Below are 16,760 nucleotides of genomic sequence, written 5' to 3'. Positions count from 1 at the left end.
AATGTTATCCTGGTACTCATTTGTTTGGTACTCAATGTATAAGTTAGAACTTATTGGTGTCAGCTGCATTGTGACTTACGACATTACTCCTTATGAAAACAATTTGTTTGGTACTCACCGTTTTTGGTACTCATCCCACCTCTTAGAATCAGTTAACGATGAATAACGAGATAACAGTGTATATTGAGTGACAGGAAGTATACTGAGTAATTTCTGGGTAATTGATATATTCAGATTGTTCTAACTTTCCATTAATGTCAGTAATTTATTAAGTTCAATGGACAGGTAGTCCTTTACTTAACAGTTCATTTAGTGACCATTCAAAATTACAATGGCACTGGAAAAGGTGACTTCTCAACATTTTTCATACTTATGACCAATGCAGTATCCCTACGGTCATGTGATTAAAATTCAGATGCTTGGCAACTAGCACATATTTATGACGGTTACAATGTCCTGGGTCATGTGATTTGCGACCATCTGACAAGCAAAGTCAATGGGAAAGCCAGACTCACTTAACAACTTACGTTACTAACTTAACAGTTGCATTGATTTACAACTGTTGTAAAAGGCCATAGGTCATAAAATGGCCGAAACTCACTTAACATTATGTCTTACTTAGCAACAAAAATGTTTGGCTCAATTGTGGTCATAAGTCAAGGACTACCTGTACATGTTTATAGAAGTTTAATTATTATTAATAATAAATTGAAATCTGACTACTCAAAGCTTCTAGCCATTATTTCATTACCTGTTGTGTAGGATGATAAAGAAATGCATTCTTGTGTGTGATGTCCTTAGAGGAATTGGAAGATGGTCTCATATCCTTCCTTCCTGTTATATTTTTAAAATAATGATTTATGAACTTTTCTATCATTAATTAATAGTAAAGTTTAATAGTAAAATGTCTTTAAATTCTTGTCTGATTCTTCATTTATCAATGCCATTTTGTCTCAATTACTGTTTTAAAGCTATTACACCATTTTTATAAAAGATTGCAGTACAGCAGTGGTATAAATCTACCATCCAGTTAATCGTCTAGCTATGCAGAAATACTAATTTGGAAGACATGTGGTTATTTTTGTTTTAAGTCATGTAAATATTCCAGAGTTGTAAACAGCTCCCATTTCTCAAGCAGGCTGATTCAAATATTAGATATAGTAAGATAGATAGTGTTATTAGGGTAAGTAGTCCTGGTCTCTTTTTTACTCTGTAAAAACTGTATCTCATCATTGCAGCTTGCTAAGAATAAATTATAAATTTACTTGAAGAAGACAAAGGATTAGATAAATAAATAGCGATGCTAAAGCAGATCACAAGAGGATTAACATTTATCAGAGAAAGTAAGTCTCCAGGAAGTAGAGAATCAAAGAACCATGAAAACGTTTTGCTTCTCATCCAAGAAACTTCACTTGATAACAAGATCAAAGAGTAACCACCTTGAACATAATGCAGTCATTATCAGTAATCAGCATAAATTTGTCATGAAGTATTGCCAGATCAACCTCACCTCATTTTTTTTTATTTTCCTGCTAGATTGTGGGAATGCTGGAGATATAAAATACCATGATTTCAATGCAGCATTGACAATAATCTTGTAGTAATTGGTAATATTAATACCATCAGATATTGTCCTAAGATTATTAATTGACTAAAATGTGAGGTTTGAAAAATAAGTCAAGAAAAATGTTTTTAAAAAGTATGTTCTAGTAATGAATTTAGTTTAAAACTATATTAAACTTCAGAACTGCAGTATTTTCGATGCACAGGAATTAAGATACAAGGCATACATAGTGTCTCTCCAAAACTCCACAAGCTACACTAATTTTTAAGGCAGTCATTCTGGGAACGTCTGGTTTTGTGTAAACTAGAATAGATCATACAATGGGAAGAGAATTTTATTTTTTTTTACAACAAAGAAAGCTGTGCCCATTTTATATAATGGTCATTGACTCCCTAGTCCAGAGGTCCCCAAACTTTTGGGCGCCAGGGACAGGTTATGTGGAGAGAGTTTTTTCCATGGACCAGAAGGTGTGTGGTTTTTTTGTTCTGCCTGCATCCCGCGGATGGGGCTTTGTTTATTTGTGCGGACTGGTCGATGGCATGCCACAGCCTGGTACTGGTCCACAGTCCGTGTGTTGGGGACCCCGCCCTAGTCCACCTTTTCTACGAATCATTACATAAGTCTTCCTTCTTTTACTCTCTTGGCACTATCATATCACCAAGATGGACAATGATTTCAGCAGCAAGAATTTGTTTATAGATTTTGAATGCTGAATTGTCCAATAAAACTGTACAGGTAGTCCTCGACTTATGACCACAATTGAGCCCAAAATTTCTGTTGCTAAGTGAGACATTTTTAAATGAGTTTTGCCCTATTTTACGACCTTTCTTACTGCAGCTGTTAAGAGAATCGCTGTAATTCTTAAGTTAGTAACATGGTTGTTAAATGAATTTGGCTTCCCTATTGACTTTAATTGTTAGAAGGTCGCAAAAGCTGATTGCATGACCCCAGGACACTGCAACTGTTATAAAAAAGGAATCTGAATTTTGATCACGTGATCAGGGGGATGCTACAATAGTTGCAAGTGTGAAAAACGGTCATAAATCACTTTTTCTGTTTCATTGTAACTCGGAACAGTCACTAAATAAACTATTGTAAGTTGAAGACTATCTGTAATGCACATTTTAATTTTTTTAGCAGATATCTAACTAGTCAGCCTCTCGCAAAGTGAACCATGATGGCCAAGCTCTAAACTTTACTGATAAATTTTTCAAAGTTAATATCTAGTGATTCTAAAAGTTAAGATAGAGGTAAAACATGAAGTCCATTTCCTCCCATTTTGTATTAATAGATCTGTTGCTACTTTTCTTTCTATTTTTTTTCTTTTCTTTTTTTAAGCAAACGGATATACTGCTAGGAATGATTAACATATACTGCCCGGAGAGGAAATTGATTGATTTGTACATTGCAAACTGCTCTTCTAAATGATTAGAAAAAAAACCCAGAACCAAAAAGATCCATTTACATGAGAATTGCTGCTTCATTTTTTTAAAATAAAATCAGAAAGAGCAAAAACAGGAGCTTACGATAATTCTTAGTTGTAAAAACTAACAACTTACCTCGGTATAATTGTTTTCAGAAAGTAAATGCTCATCCAGTTATCCCTGATATTGTTAATACATTGATACGATGAGCTATGAAAACTTCAAAGTAGCTCAGCATTAACGTGTCCAGATATCAAACATCTCCTAGAAAATAGCCTGAGACTTCCAACAAAAAAACAGTGCATATTACTTCATAAAGGGCCAAAAACTCTTGTAAATTGTTAAATTTTTAAAATCTCTGAATTCCCTTTCGTAAAAAAAAAAAAAAAAAATCCTTTTCAATTTTTTAAATTTCTTTTTTCAATTTTTAAATTCCTTATTACAATTTTAATCTTCATTTTTCCTCTTAAATATCATTTTTAATTTTAAATTCTTTCACTTTTAAATCTTTTTCAATTTTAATATTCTTTTTTCAATTTTTTATAAACTTTTCAATTTTTTCAATTTTTCAATTTCTTTTTTCAAGTAAACATTTGAAAAAAATAGTTTACTTATTTTAATTCTTTCAAAATTTTTAAACTCAATGATTTAAAAGGAAAATAAATAAAAAAACACATAAAAAGAGACAGACACTTAAAACAGGAAAGATAATGATGAATTTTTCAAGACAGAACAGTTGCAAACTATTATAAACGGACACTTCGCAACTTGCAGAATATTTAAATTTTTAGAAATTTTTAATTTTTTAGCAAACAAAGAAAAAAATCATGGAGATGGAGACTGACACAATAATGACTTGCAAAGTGTGCCATATGTTTCAGCTTATGTCCACAGAAGAAACAAACTATGTATGTATCAAATGTAAACTACTTGAATTGCTAGAAAAAACTCTAGCTACTCTGAAACGTAATGAGCAAAGCAAGAAATCCCAACCTAAACAAGAAGACTACTCCAAAATAAAACACAATAGGGAGTAAACAGCTTCTAAAAAAAATGATGACCCCCATACATGAACATAAAGAAGAAAACTGATACACCCACATCAAACACAATAGGGAACAAACAGCTTCAGTTAAAAAACAAGCCTACAGGGGCCACCACAAAGAAGAGGGAGTCAAGCTATTTTCCAAAGCGCCTGAGGGCAGGACAAGAAGCAACGGGTGGAAACTAAACAAAGAGAGAAGCAACCTAGAACTAAGGAGAAACTTCCTGACAGTTAGAACAATTAACCAGTGGAACAACCTGCCTCCAGAAGCGGTGAATGCTCCAACACTGGAAGTTTTCAAGAAGAGACTGGACAGCCATTTGTCCACAATGGTATAGGGTTACCTGCCTGAGCAGGGGGTTGGACTTGATGACCTCCAAGGTCCCTTCCAACTTTATTATTATTAACCTAAAAAGCAAGACTGATGGAAAGATGCCACTCTTAGAAGATAGCAAAGCCCCTGCTATCTACTCTAGCCTACTCCAATGAAGCCCCTCTGGAAGTGAACAATCGCTTTCATAGCCTCTCCCTGGAAGAAAATAAACAGACACTCACAAAAGAGCATTCATCAGTAATTTCTAAAAAAGAGGCACAATGCAGCAGCATTCTTGAGACAGGAAGAAAACTATTCCAGACTTCCCTAGGGAAAAAAAGACGAATATTGGTGATAGGAGATTCAATTCTTAGGTGAACAAAAACTATAGTCTGCAAAACAGGTAGTCAATCTAGGGAGGTACAGTATATAGTCTCCCTGGAGCAAAAATCAAAGATGTAACTGAGTACCTTACTAAAATAATCAACCCCACAGATTACTATCCCTTTTTTCTCCTATATGTGGGGACTAATGACACAACAATGAAAACAATAACAAGAGATTACAAACAGGTAGGGAAGAAAGTTAAAGAATTAGGGGCATGTGGTGTTTTCATCTATACTTCCAATAAAAGGCCAACATCTAATGAGGGAGCAAAGGATTTTAGAAACGAACCACTGGCTTAAAAACTGGTGTCGTCAACAGAACTTCGGCGTCCTAGACCATGGTCTGTATTACTTAAATGAAGGGCTACTGGCAGGGGATAGACTGCACCTCACAAGAACTGGAAACAATATATTCAGAAAACGACTGGCTCATCTTATCAAAAGTGCTTTAAACTAAAATGGGGGGGGGCAGTCTTCATGATCCATTGAACTTAATTCCAAGCAAAAACCATTAGATAACCAATCAAATAAGTGAGAAAGGAGTAAAGGGAAAAAAGAAAAACATAATAAAATAGAGAGTGATGGAAAGGATGTAAATCCCAGTTACAAAGTAGGAGATACAAGAAACATACCCAAGACCAATAAAGGACTCAAATGCCTGTACACTAACGCTCAAAGTTTAGAGAACAAACAGGGTGAACTTGAAGTATTAGTACATGAAGGCAGATATTGATATAATTGCCATTACTAAAACCTGGTGGGATAAAACTCATGATTGGAATGTATTGATGGAAGGATACAAACTATTCAAAAGAAACAGACCTAATAAAAGAGGAGATGAAGTTGCATTATATATAAAAGATTACTACATCTCTACAGAAATGCATAAAACCAAGGATGAAAACATCCGAGAATCCATATAGGTCAATATATAAGGGAAAAATATATGACATTGCTATTGGCATATACTATAAACCACCCAACCAAGCAAAGATGAAGTCAGGAAAGCAATGACTCAGAATGAACAAAGACTTGCAACAAAAATCAAAGATAATAAAAAAGTTTCTTTCAAAATAGAGAAAATGGCAAGGAAGTAACAAGCAGTAGAGAAAAAGCAGAGCTGCTTAACTCATTCTTTGCATCAGTCTTCACACAAAAAGAAACTGTAGTCTGACTTACCAAAAACATAATTGAAAAAGACAGACTAGAAAGAAAAGTTAAAATAAACAAAAAAATGATAAGAGAACACATGTCTGATCTTGATGAGCATAAATCACCGGGACCTGACGGACTACACCCCAGAGTTCTGAAGGAGCTGGCAGATGTCATCTCAGAGCCACTCTACCATATCTTTCAAAAATCTTGGAGCACTGGGGAACTACCAGAGGATTGTAAAAGAGTTGATGTGGTTTCCATCTTCAAAAAAGGGAAAAAAGTGACCCAGGAAACTACAGACCAATCAGCCTAGCATCAAAATCTGGGAAGATACTGGAAAAGATAATCAAAAAACAGATCTGTGAACACCTAGAAACAAAGTTATAACTAGAAACCAGCACAGGTTTGTTAAAAACAGATCATGCCAAACCAATCATTCTTTGATCAGGTGGCTATATTGGTGGACCAGCAGAATGCTGTGGATGTGGTATACTTGGACTTCAGCAAGGCATTCAACAAAGTAGATCACAACTTACTTCTTGGAAAGCTTAAAAAAAGTGGGATAGACATCAGATGGATTTTTAACTGGCTGACAGACCGCACTCAAAGAGTAGTCCTTAATGGTACTACGCCTGCATGTAGGGAAGTAAGCAGTGGGGTACCATAAAGTTCTGTCCTAGGCCCAGTACTCTTCAACATCTTCATAAATGACCGAGATGAGGGAATAGAAGGGAACTTATCAAATTTGCAGATGACGCTAAGCTGGCAGGAATAGCCAATACCCTAGATCAGGGGTGTCAAACTCAATTTCATTGAGGGCAGCATCAGTGTTATGGTTGACCTTTGGGGGACAGGGTGGGTATAGTGGGGGTAGGGGGTGGCTTGGGTGAATGTGGCCACCTCAACGTTGCTTGTGTCGGGGGGCATCTGTGGTGGCCTGGGCAGGGCTGAGGGGGATCCATTGTCTCCAGACCAGGATGAGCACTATACCCTTGTCCACCAGAGGTGCCTTGCTGTCCCCTCTCAAACCATGCAGAGGACCCCCAGTGATGCAGGCTGCCCAGAGCCCTGGGCAATGGAGGGCAAGCGCCCAGTCCAGCCTTTCCCAAGGGGGCGCCTGGCTGTGCTTACCTCCTCCTCAAGGCTGCTGCTGATTGGCTCGCTCTCCTTGGCCAAGTTATTCATGGTGTATGTGGGAGGGCAAAATGTGTGGGTCAGAGAGAGGCCCACTCCCTCTCCTTGCGAGGAGACCCAGCTTTTTAACCAAAACATCCTCAGCGATAGGATGGGAGACCACTAGGAGAGGTCAGGAGGAGGGGACAAGGGGATGGCGAAAGGGCAGCAGGGCTGCTCGTGGCCAAGTGCTAAGGCAGAACTTCCCTCAGACCCTTCCTCCCTCTCATTATAATCTTCCTTCCTTTCTTCCTTCCTTCCTTCCTTTCTTCCTCCCGTTTCTTCTTTTTCCTTCCCTCTTCATTTTCCTTTCCTTCCTTCCCCTCTTTCCTTCTTTTTGTTTGTCTTTCCCCTTTCCCTTTCTCCTTTCCTGTCCCTTCTTGGATACTCAAATCCAAAAGGGGAAACATTTCTCGATGCCTCCTTGCCTTGTGATCAAATACCACTTTTGCTAGTAGTCTGTAGCCACTTAAAAGACTGAGAACAAACCAGGCTCAGTTTATCCCATGCTTGCATTTAGTGGGGGCATCCACAGACAACAATACAGCAAAACTGTCAAAATGGTGGCTGTGATAGTTGATGAGAGCTCCTCTGTTTTTTATGTGCAACAGCTTTAACATTTAGGAACAGAGGTAAGTTAGTTGATTTTTTATTAATACATAATCCTTAAAAGAGCTCTCCTGTAGGGACGGGGCTACGAGGCTAGGTCAGCGAGGGGGCCATGGAGGTGCTGGTGGGAGGGAGGGTGGCACTGATCTACAACCTGGTTGCGTCCATCAAAGCCAGAACACGCTCAACCTTAGATCTATGGGGCAGCCCTGGTATCAGCGAGGAGCTTCCCCTCTGCCTGTGGGGCAAGACAGCCAGCAGGGACGCCGGACTCCGCTTGCGAGCACGCCCAAAAGGCAGAACAGGGCACCCGTCGCTGGTTCTAGGGCTGCCCCGTGGATCTAAGGCTGAGCATGTTCTGGCTTTGATGGACGCAACCAGGTTGTAGATCAGTGCCCGGTCGGCCTGGGCTGGGCCAAGGTGCCACGGGTCGGTTGTTTGCTGTTTTCAGAGCAGGTCCCCGGGCCAGATGGAACCACATGGTGGACCAGAGCCGGCCCGCAGGCCTTGTGTTTGACATATCTGCCCTAGATGATAGGCTCAAGATCCAGAGGGATCTTGACAGACTTGAACACTGGGTCCTATCTAACAAAATGAAATTCAGTGTAGAGAAAAGTAAAGTCTTACACTTAGGCAAGAAAAACCAAAAGTACACATATAGGTTGGGTGAAGGTTTAATAGCAGCAACTGAGAGAGGAATCTTGGAGTCTTAGTAGACAATCAATTAAATATGAGACAACAGTGTGTGGCGGCAGCTAAAAAAGCCAATGCAGTCCTAAGTTGCATTAACAGAGGGATTCAATCAAGATCACGTGAGGTACTAATACCACTCTATAAAGCCTTAGTAAGACCATACCTAGAATACTGCAGCCAATTTTGGTCTCCACTATAAAAAAAAAAGTTGAGATTCTAGAAACTGCAGAGAAGAGCAACAAAGATGATTAGGGGATTGGAGGCTAAAACATATGAAGAATGGTTACAGGAACTGGCATGGTTAGTCTAGCGAAGAGAAGGACCAGGGCAGACATGATAGCAGTGTTCCAATGCTTGAGGGGCTGTCACAGAGAGGAGGGGATCAACCTATTTTCCAAAGCACCTGAAGGCCAGACAAGGAATAACAGATGGAAACTGATCAAGGAGAGATTCAACCTGGAAATAAGGAGAAATTTCCTGACAGAAAAATCAACTAATGGAACAGACTGCCTTCAGATGTTGTTGGTGCTTCATCACTGGAGGCTTTCAAGAAGAGACTATACTGCCATCTATCTGAAATGATGTAGGGACTCCTGGTTGGGCAGGGGTTGGTTAGATGACCTACAAGGTCCCTTCCAACTCTGTTATTCTAAGATTCTAAGACTTCTGCAAGGCATTTGACAAAGTAAACCACAACCTATTTCTTTGTAAGCTAGAAAAATGTGAAATAGACAGCATCACCACCAGATGGATTTGTAACTGGCTGACAAACCGTACTCAACAAGTAGTCCTTAATGGTGCTACATCTACATGGAGGGTAGTACTCTTCAATATCTTCATAAATGACTTAGATGAGGGAATAGAAGGGGAATTCATCAAATTTGCAGATGACACTAAACTGGCAGGAATAGCCAACACCCCAGAAGACAAGCTCAGAATCCAAAGGGATGTTGACACCTTGAACAATGGGCCCTATCCAGCAAAATGAGTTTCTGTGAGGAGAAAAGCAAGGTTTTACACTTAGGCAGGAAAAAACAAAGGTACAAATACAGATTAGGCAAAACCTGGCTCAAAAACAGTAACTGTAAGAGGGACCTTGGAATGCTAGTGGACGATCACTTGACTATGAGCCAGCAGTGTGCGGCAGCAGCCAAAAAAGCTAAAATAATCCTTGGTTGTATAAATAAAGGCACATAATCAAAATATAAAGCCTTAGTAAGACCACACCTGGAATACTGCATTCAGTTTTGGTCACCATATTATAATGTTGAGAGAAGAGCAACGATGATGATTAAAGGCCTGGAGACTAAAACATTTGAGGAACAGTTGCAGGATTTGGGTTTGGCTAGTCTAGAAAAAAGAAGGACCAGGGGGGACATGATAGCAGTATCCCAGTATTTGAGAGGCTGCCACAAAGAAGAGGGGGACAAGAAACAATGGATGGAAAATAATCAAGGAGAGAAGTAACCTGGAATTAAGGAGAACTTCCTAACAGTGAGGACAATTAACCAGTGGAACAGCTTGCCTTGAATGCTCCATACTGGAGGTTTTTAAGAAGAGACTGGATAGTCACTTGTCTGAGATGGTATAGGTTCTCCTGCTTGAGCAGGGGGCTGGACTCGAAGACCCGGGAAAGTACCTCCAAGGTCCCTTCCAGCTCTATTCACCTTCAAGTTCCCTTCCAGCTCTACTCTATTCTGATTCTGAGGTAGTAGGTGGCATGTTGAAATATTTGAAAAGAGCTGTATGGAAGGGCTTACTTCTGTCCACTTTATTATATGCAAATGAAACTTGGATATGTTAGGGTCATAAAAAATAATGAGTATAATGAACATGAGTTACATAAGTTTGCTAAAATGAGGAGAGATAATCATTAATGATAAATACAAAAGTATGGATATCCCGAGGAGCTTACTGATTGCCTCAGATTGACAAAAGCAGCATTGCACTGTGGAGTCCTTGGTGTTCTCTGAGCTTGGTTTGCTTGCAGATGTTTCATTACCTGACTAGGTAATCTTCATTGCTTCAGTGTTTATATATTGCAGTTTGCACTGCCAGTGTTGTTTTCTCCTTGGTTGTTCCTTGAGTAGGGTATTGTTCTCTGCTTGATTGATTGTTTGATGTTAATTACTGCTTATTTGGATGTTGGCTGCTGAAGGGGATATGGTCTGGTCTTTTTGTTTCCTTCTTTTTTATTGTCTGTTTTAAATGGTATTTAAATGATTTATCCTAAGTATCTTGATAGCTGATGTGTCTGAGTGCCAAGCTTCCAGGAATTCCCTAGCATTTTTGCATTGCACCGCAAGCTCCACTCCTTACAATTTATGGTGAAAAGGAGCAGGGCTTGTTTCATAATGTGGTTTTCATTAGTCTCTCCTCCCCCTCCTCCCCCCACGCTTGCTCTCTCCATTTGTGGTTGCCACTGTATGAATGTGATTGACCGGCATAAAGGAAATACATTAGATCAAGGGTGTCAAACTGCCAACCCGTGGGCTGGTTGTATAATATGGAGACCGCACCCACCCCAGCTCCGGCAATGCAAAAAAAGTCGGGATCGTCACTGACGCGGCGAGTTTGACACCCGTGCATTAGATGGTTTGATCATGCAGAAAGAATGAATGAGAAACAAATAACAAAATAAATACCTGAAGGAACAAAGAATGTCTGAGAAGAAAGGAAAGATGGAGAAAGTGATGACTGGATGGAGCCGAGGATAAAATCTTCAAAAAGAGAAATGTGAGAAGATTAAAAAACAAAGACCAGCAGGTGAACTGTTGTTTTGATGTAGGGAAAGCAAAGATGGCTTGTAAGGATAAAAGGATGAAACATAGTTGAACTGTATTGGTATAAACGAAGTTTAGAGCTGCTTTCTTTTTCTTACCATTTCTTTTGACTTACAAGTAGTCCTCAACTTACAATTACAAAAGAAACCAATAAAGGACCCTGTACCCTGAACTAGAAAAGGAACCAAAAATCCAGTGTAAAGCAGTGCAGTCATTAAGTGAGGCATCATATGGCCGCATTAGATTTTAGGACTTTTTTTGACATGGTCATTAAATGAATCACCAAATTGTTAAGAAATCACATGGCTTTAACTTTCTCTACTAGTTTCCCCATTGACTTTGTTTGTCAGAAGCTGGCTCAGAAGATAGCAAATGATGATCAAATGACTGCAGGACACTGCAGCCATTGTAAATGTGCAACTGTTGCTAAGCACCCATATCATGATCACATGGTCGTGGGAATGCTGCAACTGTTGTAAGTGTGAGGACCAATCATAAGTCACTTTTTTCAGCACCATCATAACTTTGAATGGTTGCTAAACATACTTGTACTGTTTCTTGCTTTTTTGTGTTTTGCATAATATTGTTTTCCCTAAAAAGAAATAGTGATTGGTCTGTATGTATCTATGGTGTATATAGGTAATATGGATATTACGATGTTCTGATTATGATCCATGGTTCCCTGCCAGCTTAAACTTTATCTTGCATCCTTTGTCCTATTTAAAGAGCAAGAAGTAAACCCTTGGTATCATTCTTAATTTATATTATTGGTGTTTATGTATCTAAAATCAAAGGGTAAAGAAGTCCCTTCTTCCATGCTAAAAGGCCAAATTTATTCATAACCTGAAGAAATTTTAAAAGCTGAAATGAAATAAAGAAACAATTGAAGACAGAATAACAAGAGTTGGAAGGGACCGTGGAGATCTTCTAGTAGTCCAACACTCTGGATCAGAAACCACCCAAATTAAAAGTTTTAGTTATAAATGTACACATGAAAAAAATCATTTTAAAAATTATGATAAATGTGCTACAGATTTACAGATATAGAACTGAGTATCTTTACATTGAAGATATTTGATATGAAATTATCTGTGTCTAGGATGTACTTCATAGAAATACAGTATGGTTTTTAAACATTCTTATTAAAACTGAGCAGACCATAGTTTTTTCTCTTTTTTAAAGAAATTAATATTCTGGATTTTGCTTAGATTCTGATATGGACAATGAATGTAAATGTAATTATCTTTTCCAAATCTGTTTCCACATATAGTTAAAAACACAACATATTTAATGGGGGACTCATTTGCTGTAACATGAAAAGGCATTTTTTTAGTGATTTTTAAAAAAATTGTTTCCGAACTCTGGACTAAATGCTTTTTTTTTTTAATCAGGAGGCAACAAAAAAGTTCATTGATCTGGAATTTGCTGCAGATGCATTTTTAAATATCTGATATTTTTCATACTTTAATAAGAAAAATGGGTCAACGTGGTTTCAAGTGATGTTCCTGTATTGTGTTTTCAAAACCTCCTTTTTCTGTTTCCTTTATAAAGCTTTGGTCATTATTTTTGCTATATCCAATATTACTTTTTTTTTTTTACTAAATTTGTTTTTTTTCTTTTTCATTATTTATAGTTTTTCATGTTTTCAGTTCTTTTTAAGTTTGTCTCAAATGAAATTTCTTTTCCCTTGACTTACAGTTTTTTAATATACAGTTCTTATATCCATGTTATCTTTAATTATTTCCTACTGTGTAGAAGGCATTATGTCTTCTTTCAAAGGAAGACAAAAATTTACTAAATCAGGTAATTTAAAACATGTTTTAAACATCATATTCTTCCAGATGAAAAAGACTTTTTGGAAGATGGGTAATCAAATGCATATCAGTTTAATGTCTGCTGGATGTGTTGTGAATTAAGTCTTCAAAATTTGTAGTGGAGCAAGAAAGTGATCCAGAAATATAATTTTAATTACGGTAGTTAAATTTCATATAACTACCTTGCATTTATTAGTTGTAGTAGCCTTGTTAAGGATCTTTTATGTGTTGTACATACATGCTTTTCAGTATCTTTTTACTTTAGCAGTGAATTACTTAAATTTCAGATTGAAAATGTTACTCAGGTTTTGAATTCTTACAGTACTATTAATTTTTTTGTCTTGGAGTCAATCTTGACTCCTGAATGCTGTCTGGACAAGTCTATGAAATTGTTTTTTATTGTTTTCTTCATGGAGCCGAGAGAGAGGATGAGTAGCCCAAGTCACCCACTGACTTTGTACCTAAGGCAGGATTAGAACTCACTGTCTCCTGGTTTGCAGCCTGGTGTCTTTAACCACTATACCATATTGGTTTTCAAGTCTAAGTATTGATAGTCTCATGAGGACAAACTTTTTTCCCCAGTTTGTTGCTGTAATATATTTAACTACTTGATGAAAACTATCTTGAATAGCCAGAAACCTTATGCAGTGAAACTCAGTAGCTTTACTATGAATTAAAATCAGTTCTGTCATTTTATGTGTTTTGCTGCAGGAGCCAGTATGCGCCACCCTGAACATTTTTGGTTATTTACAAGACTGGATCTGTGAATGTTTAATAAAATAGATTGTTTTGTTTTCTTCTCCCTTCATACTTTGGCAGGTTTATCCTTCATCCCAAAGAAGTAATTCACAACCAGCTCTTAGAAAAACAAAAAGTAGCAGAAGAAAAAATTAAGGAACTGGAGGTAAGTTTGAAATATCTAAAATGATTGTATGTATGTATATGTATGAATGTATGTATTTTGCATTCTTTATACTATAGGGCTCATCTGTATGAAGTGCCTTTGCAGAATGGAAATGTCAGTATGGAACAGCTAGTAGTAATTCATGTTTTATAATTGTGCCTGGAAATTTCCTGTGAAGCCTGAGAAAACACACAAAATATAAAAGTATAATTGGTTTGCTTTTAAAAAGAGAGAGGTTTGGTTTAGAGCAGGGGTCCTCAAACTTTTTAAATGGGGGGCCAGTTCATTGCCCCTCAGATTGTTGGGGGCCGGACTATAATTGAAAAATAATAATGATTATAGAACAATGTAAAATCAAGTATAAAATGAAAAAAGGAAACAAGAAAAATGAATTGGTTAATTATTTGAATGAGTTTTTAAGTGAAGAAAATATACAACATTTCCAATGAATCCACACTTTTGTTTGGGAATGCAACTGCTGGTTTTTCCACAAATAGTTTTTGAGTTGTGGGAAGATGGCAGAAGTTCTCCTCCCTCACTTGTTTAATGAATATGTCCAATTTTATTTCAAATGCTTTCACATGTGAATGCATATCACAGATGAGCTTCTCCTTTTCTTGGAAGTTGCACATTGAAACTATTGAGTAGCTCTGTTATATCTGTCAGAAAGGCAAGGTGCCATTTCCATTCAACATTTCTTGCAGACGTCTCATGACCCAAACTAAGTAACATCAGCAATACCAGAAGAGAGGGGGTTTGTGGAATGGAGGAGGAGAAGAGGAGAAGGAAGGCGGCTGTGGAGTCCTTGCTGCTCTCTGAGCTTGGTGGCTTTCTTGCAGACATTTCATGACCCAAACTAGGTAACATCAGCAGTGCCAGAAGAGAATGGGGTTTGTAGAGTAGAGGAGAAGAAAAGAAGAGGAGGAGGGGGGCGGTTGTGGGTTCCTTGGTCCTCTCTGAGCTTCGTGGCTTTCTTGTAGATGTCTCATGACCCAAACTAGGTAACATTATTAGTTCACTTATCCCACTTTGGGTCCTGAAATGTCTGCAAGAAAACCACCATTCTCAGAGACACACCCCCCCCCGAGGACCCTTCATTTTAACTCTGAGCCAGAAATATTCTCCTTGATTGGCATTCTCAGGGCAGAAGAATCTGCCTGGCAGGACCTCATTCCTCTTTCCCATGGGGCACATCCCAATGCCCTCATCTTTCCTTTACCCTTTCCTGGACCCTAAAGGCCAATGAAGTTTCTCTCAATCACCAGCACCGGCACTCCTGGTTTCTCTGAGCTGCTCTTACCACCTCTGGCTTTGCCTACCTCTCGGGGCTTCACCTGGACACGGCACCACCACCCCGTTCATTGATCAGGATGCTCCTCCAAAGGCCGACCACATCCTCCCTCCTAGTGTTCCCCCGACCTTTCATCACCCCAGCTCCCCACAAACCCTCCTTTCCAGGAGCAAATTCTCCTCCTTTTTTCTCGCTCACCCCAGCCGCCTTTCACAAATACCTCGCCGTTTGCCCGCTCCCCTCAGACCCATAACCGGCGCCCCACTCCAGCAGCCCCACTCCAACCACCGGTGGGGCTAAGTGCCTCGGCGATGGTGGGGGTGATGTTGAGGGCCAACGGCACCAGCTTCCTTTTGGCCGGCATGGCGGCAGCAGTGGCAGAGGCTGGGGCTCATGTTCCCTACACCTAGCGAGGGGCCCGCCTCAGAAGCAGCAGCAGCAGTGGCATCATCATCATCACCAGGCTTGGCTGCCCTAAGCGAGGCCGAGGCTGCAAGCGAGGCCTAAACCTCTCAGCCCAGCCCTGAGGTAAAAATGCAAATAGACGAGAGGAGGAGAGGAAGGGGGCATGGCCAAAGTGTGAGTGCGCCCTTGGGCGCGCAAGGGAGAAACTAGGAAAAAAACATCTCCCACCAACTCGCCATCCTGCTATTGGCTGGGGCTCTCGCCACCACCCACCCACCCTCTCCTTGCAATTGGACGGCTTGCTGGGAGGTTGAGGCAGGCCAGATGAAAAGACAGGTCGGGCTACATGTGGCCCACGGGCCATAGTTTGAGGACTCCTGGTTTAGAGTGAGGCTGTATTTTCCTTGAATGCTTGCTTTGTTACTTGGGAATGTATTCAAGACCTGGTATCTTTGAAATGTACAAATGATGGCTTTAGGCATGAGTATATTTTAACAATGATTATACTAGCTGCAACCTTATTTTGCTTTGTCATTCGTAACCTGATTGTATCCAGCTGGACTAATATAACATTCTCTAATTTTGAAGCTTTGCCTAGTCCAGTGCTTGCCTTGAGCTCAGAAGTAAAAGTTTTGTTTTTTACATTAAAAATTCTGAACCATTTGGATAACCTGTGTCCTAGTGTATTCTGAATGCATTGAATTAAAATGCTAGAAGTCCACTGTTAAAAAATAAATAAAAGTGGTAATATGTATAAGTTACCAATCTAATTTTCATCTGACTAGTGGACTACAAACGTACCTTTTTTAAGCATAGGGGGCTGGAAAGAACTTGGAACAAAACTAAGTAAGAGCTCAAGACAATGCTTTTATTTTGAGTTTATTTACCCTTTTTCATTACCCCTAAATATTTATTTAGATTTCTGTACCACCATACCAAACAACATTCATTCTGACACAGACATTTTCCCTCAGTGGTGTTAAAAAGGAAGCTATATGAACATTTGCTTCCACGGCTGACTGTATTTTGATACTACAAATTTGAGGTGGCTATCCATGCACTCTGGGCTTGTCACAAGTCCATTGGTCCCTTCTTTTTCACCCAGGGTCTTAGGAAACAATAAGGTAGTTGTTTATGTGAATATTACCAAGAAGCCCTCCCCCCTGAAAACATTTTAAAACATTTTTTAAAACTCCTAATA

At 39.0% G+C, this 16,760-nt stretch overlaps 1 protein-coding gene across 2 annotated transcripts in view; it reads left to right on the top strand.

The window, feature by feature from the left end:
* Positions 1-16,760, top strand: part of PFDN1 (prefoldin subunit 1) — a 46,135-nt gene that overhangs the window by 10,629 nt on the left and 18,746 nt on the right. For both annotated transcript variants that reach the window (XM_015812157.1, XM_015812158.1), the window contains exon 3: positions 13,779-13,863. In XM_015812157.1, the coding sequence (XP_015667643.1) occupies positions 13,779-13,863 (85 nt within the window). The remainder of the gene's footprint in view (positions 1-13,778; positions 13,864-16,760) is intronic.

The sequence above is a fragment of the Protobothrops mucrosquamatus genome, unplaced genomic scaffold, assembly GCF_001527695.2.
Source record: "Protobothrops mucrosquamatus isolate PMUCROS unplaced genomic scaffold, P.Mucros_1.0 scaffold71, whole genome shotgun sequence".
In the NCBI taxonomy this organism is placed as follows: Eukaryota; Metazoa; Chordata; class Lepidosauria; order Squamata; family Viperidae; genus Protobothrops; species Protobothrops mucrosquamatus.
The sequence above is the reverse complement of the archived record's forward strand: the minus strand, read 5'-3'. Positions and strand labels throughout refer to the sequence as shown.